Below are 2,830 nucleotides of genomic sequence, written 5' to 3' on the forward strand. Positions count from 1 at the left end.
AGCCCTCAGACCAGCTTTGACCCAAAGCAGAGTCCCAGTTCCAGCCGTGATCCATTTCCCCTGAGCCTCGGCTCCAGTCCTAGACGTCTCCCCACTTCCTTTCCAGATGAGACTGATGATGAAGTCTGTCGCATCACACACCACGTGACCAGCCCCTCACACACACCTGAGCACACACACCACGCGTCCAGCCCCTCACACACACCCTGCTCTCCACACACCTCCCTCCACGCCTGCATCTCATTTGAAGAGGACCAGAGGAGCCAGTGTCTCAGCAGCCAATCGGCGTCTCCCGTTCGAGAGTGGACCAGGAAGCAGAGGATGAGCCCGCCCTGCATCTCCGTAGCCCCACCTGCTGAAGCCCAGGTTTCCACGGTGACCCAGTCGACGGACAGCAGCATGCATCTGAGGAGGCGGACCCTGTCGGTTGACTCCGCCTCTCAGAGAGACTCATTGGACACGAACCCAGCGGAGACACGCCTTTCTGTTCCCTTTCTCCAATTGGACTCCAGCTTTATAAGCATCACGGTGGATTCTGACCAATCAGGATGTGCGTTATTGACGGACAACGAACCCGTCGAGGGGGGAGGGGAGAGAAGGGGGAGGAGCTCGGAACTCTCAGTCTCTGCTGGGATTGGTTCCCAACCCTCTCAGAAGGAGGAGCTTAGTGCGCATGCTCAGCACACGGGAAGGAGAGGTGGAGACTCAACCCTGACCTCTGACCTCTAAGAAATAGTTTCCTTTCTCCAACCCTCCTCCTAGAGAGACTCTGGTGAGGCAGCAGGGTTTTAGTCCAGCCCTGTTGGAACAGGTCTGATTCAGCCAATCAGCTGTTGATAAGGACAAACATGACCTTTGACCCCTAACCCTTGACCCCCCCCCAGAAAGACTGCTGTGCTGTAGCCCCTCCCCCCTGAGGACCCGTAGCCCCTCCCCCCTGATGTCAGAGTGTGACATCATGGTACGGAATGATATGCAATTGGACCCCCGCCCACCGTCTCCCTCCCTCACCCACCCATTGGTGGAAACTGTGTGTCTGTTAGGAGACGATATGTGTGTGACATCATCAGAACCTCCGGCACTGAACACTGCCACCTGCCATTAGTCGACCTTTAACCACGTCACCTTTAATCACCTTTGACCTTTCACCCCTGGCGACAGCCTCCCGTCGCTGCCGGTTGACGTCGGAGTCACGTCCTTTTCCCCTGGAGGACCATTTAAAACACGAAGAAGTTTTGAGTAGCACTAGATCTAACGACGTCACCTTTTAACCTTCGACCTTTATCTGATGTTTTGTCTGTTTCTTCCTTATTGTACAGCTTCTGTCAGGTCCTGTTTTAGTCCAGACACTTCTCCTGTCTCCATGGTTACTACCAGACACATACATAGAGAAACATGTTGTTAAATATAATGGCTAGATATATGACTGTGGTTACTATAACTAACTAACTGACAGATTAGGAACTCTGTCACTTTAACTTATAATTACTAGAACTACTCTCTCTCTGTCCCTCTCTGTCTGTCCCTCTCTCTGTCTCTGTCCCTCTCTCTCTCTGTCTCTCTCTCCCTCTCTCTCTCTCCCTCTCTCTCTCCCTCTCTCTCTCTCCCCCTCTCTCTCTCTCTCTCCCTCTCGCTCTCTCTCTCTCTCTCTCTCTCTCTCTCTCTGTCTCTCTGTCTGTCCCTCTCTCTGTATCTCTCTCTCTCCCTCTCTCTCTCTCTCTCTCTCTCTCTCTCTCTCTCTCTCTCTCTCTCTCTCTCTCTCTCTCTCTCTCTCTCTCTCTCTCTCTCTCTCTCTCTCTCTCTGTCTCTCTCTCTCTGTCTCTCTGTCTCTCTCTGTCTCTCTGTCTGTCTCTCTCTCTCTCTCTCTCTGTCTCTCTCTCTCTCTCTCTCTCTCTCTCTGTCTCTCTCTCTGTCTCTCTCTCTCTCTCCCTCTCTCTGTCTCTCTCCCTCTCTCTCTCTCTCCCTCTCTCTCTCCCTCTCTCTCTCTCTGTCTCTCTCTCTCTCTCTCTCTGTCTCTCTCTCTCTCTCTCTCTCTCTCTCTCTCTCTCTCTCTCTCTCTCTCTCTCTGTCTCTCTCTCTCTCTCTCTCTCTCTCTCTCTCTCTCTCTCTCTCTCTCTCTCTATCTATCTGTCTCTCTCTCTGTCTCTCTCTCTCTCTCTGTCTCTCTCTCTCTCCTCCTCTCTCCCTCTCTCTGTCTCTCTCTCTCCTCCTCTTTCCCTCTCTTTCTCAGGTTAGAGCTAGACTAAATAGTTAATATGTGACTGTATGACAGGTGGAGACTGATTGAATGAGAGCTACATGGAATGTATTTACAGAGATCTAGGCTACTTGCAAAATGCCCCCCAATTCCCTACCTTGTGGTCTAAATGGCCCCTATTCCCTACCTCGTGGTCAAAATGGCCCCCTATTCCCTACCTAGTGGTCAAAATGGCCCCCTATTCCCTACCTAGTGGTCAAAATGGCCCCCTATTCCCTACCTAGTTGTCAAAATGGCCCCCTATTCCCTACCTAGTGGTCAAAATGCCCCCCTATTCCCTACCTAGTGGTCAAAATGCCCCCTATTCCCTACCTAGTGTTCAAAATGGCCCCCTATTCCCTACCTAGTGGTCAAAATGGCCCCCTATTCCCTACCTAGTGGTCAAAATGGCCCCCTATTCCCTACCTAGTTGTCAAACTGGCCCCCTATTCCCTACTTCGTGGTCAAAATGCCCCCTATTCCCTACCTAGTGGTCAAAATGCCCCCTATTCCCTACCTAGTGTTCAAAATGGCCCCCTATTCCCTACCTAGTGGTCAAAATGGCCCCCTATTCCCTACCTAGTGGTCAAAATG

The 2,830-nt window shown here is 51.8% G+C and overlaps 1 protein-coding gene across 1 annotated transcript in view; it reads left to right on the plus strand.

Moving 5' to 3' along the window:
- LOC124020436 (voltage-dependent T-type calcium channel subunit alpha-1H-like) overlaps positions 1–1,594 on the plus strand; it is a 177,543-nt gene extending 175,949 nt beyond the window's left edge. The window contains 1 exon segment of the mRNA XM_046335675.1: positions 1–1,594. This exon segment is cut by the window's left edge and continues 450 nt beyond it. Within this exon segment, the coding sequence (XP_046191631.1) occupies positions 1–729 (729 nt within the window). The 3' untranslated portion in view covers positions 730–1,594.
- The last annotated feature ends 1,236 nt before the right edge of the window (positions 1,595–2,830 follow it).

Source organism: Oncorhynchus gorbuscha, unplaced genomic scaffold, assembly GCF_021184085.1.
Source record: "Oncorhynchus gorbuscha isolate QuinsamMale2020 ecotype Even-year unplaced genomic scaffold, OgorEven_v1.0 Un_scaffold_817, whole genome shotgun sequence".
In the NCBI taxonomy this organism is placed as follows: domain Eukaryota; kingdom Metazoa; phylum Chordata; class Actinopteri; order Salmoniformes; family Salmonidae; genus Oncorhynchus; species Oncorhynchus gorbuscha.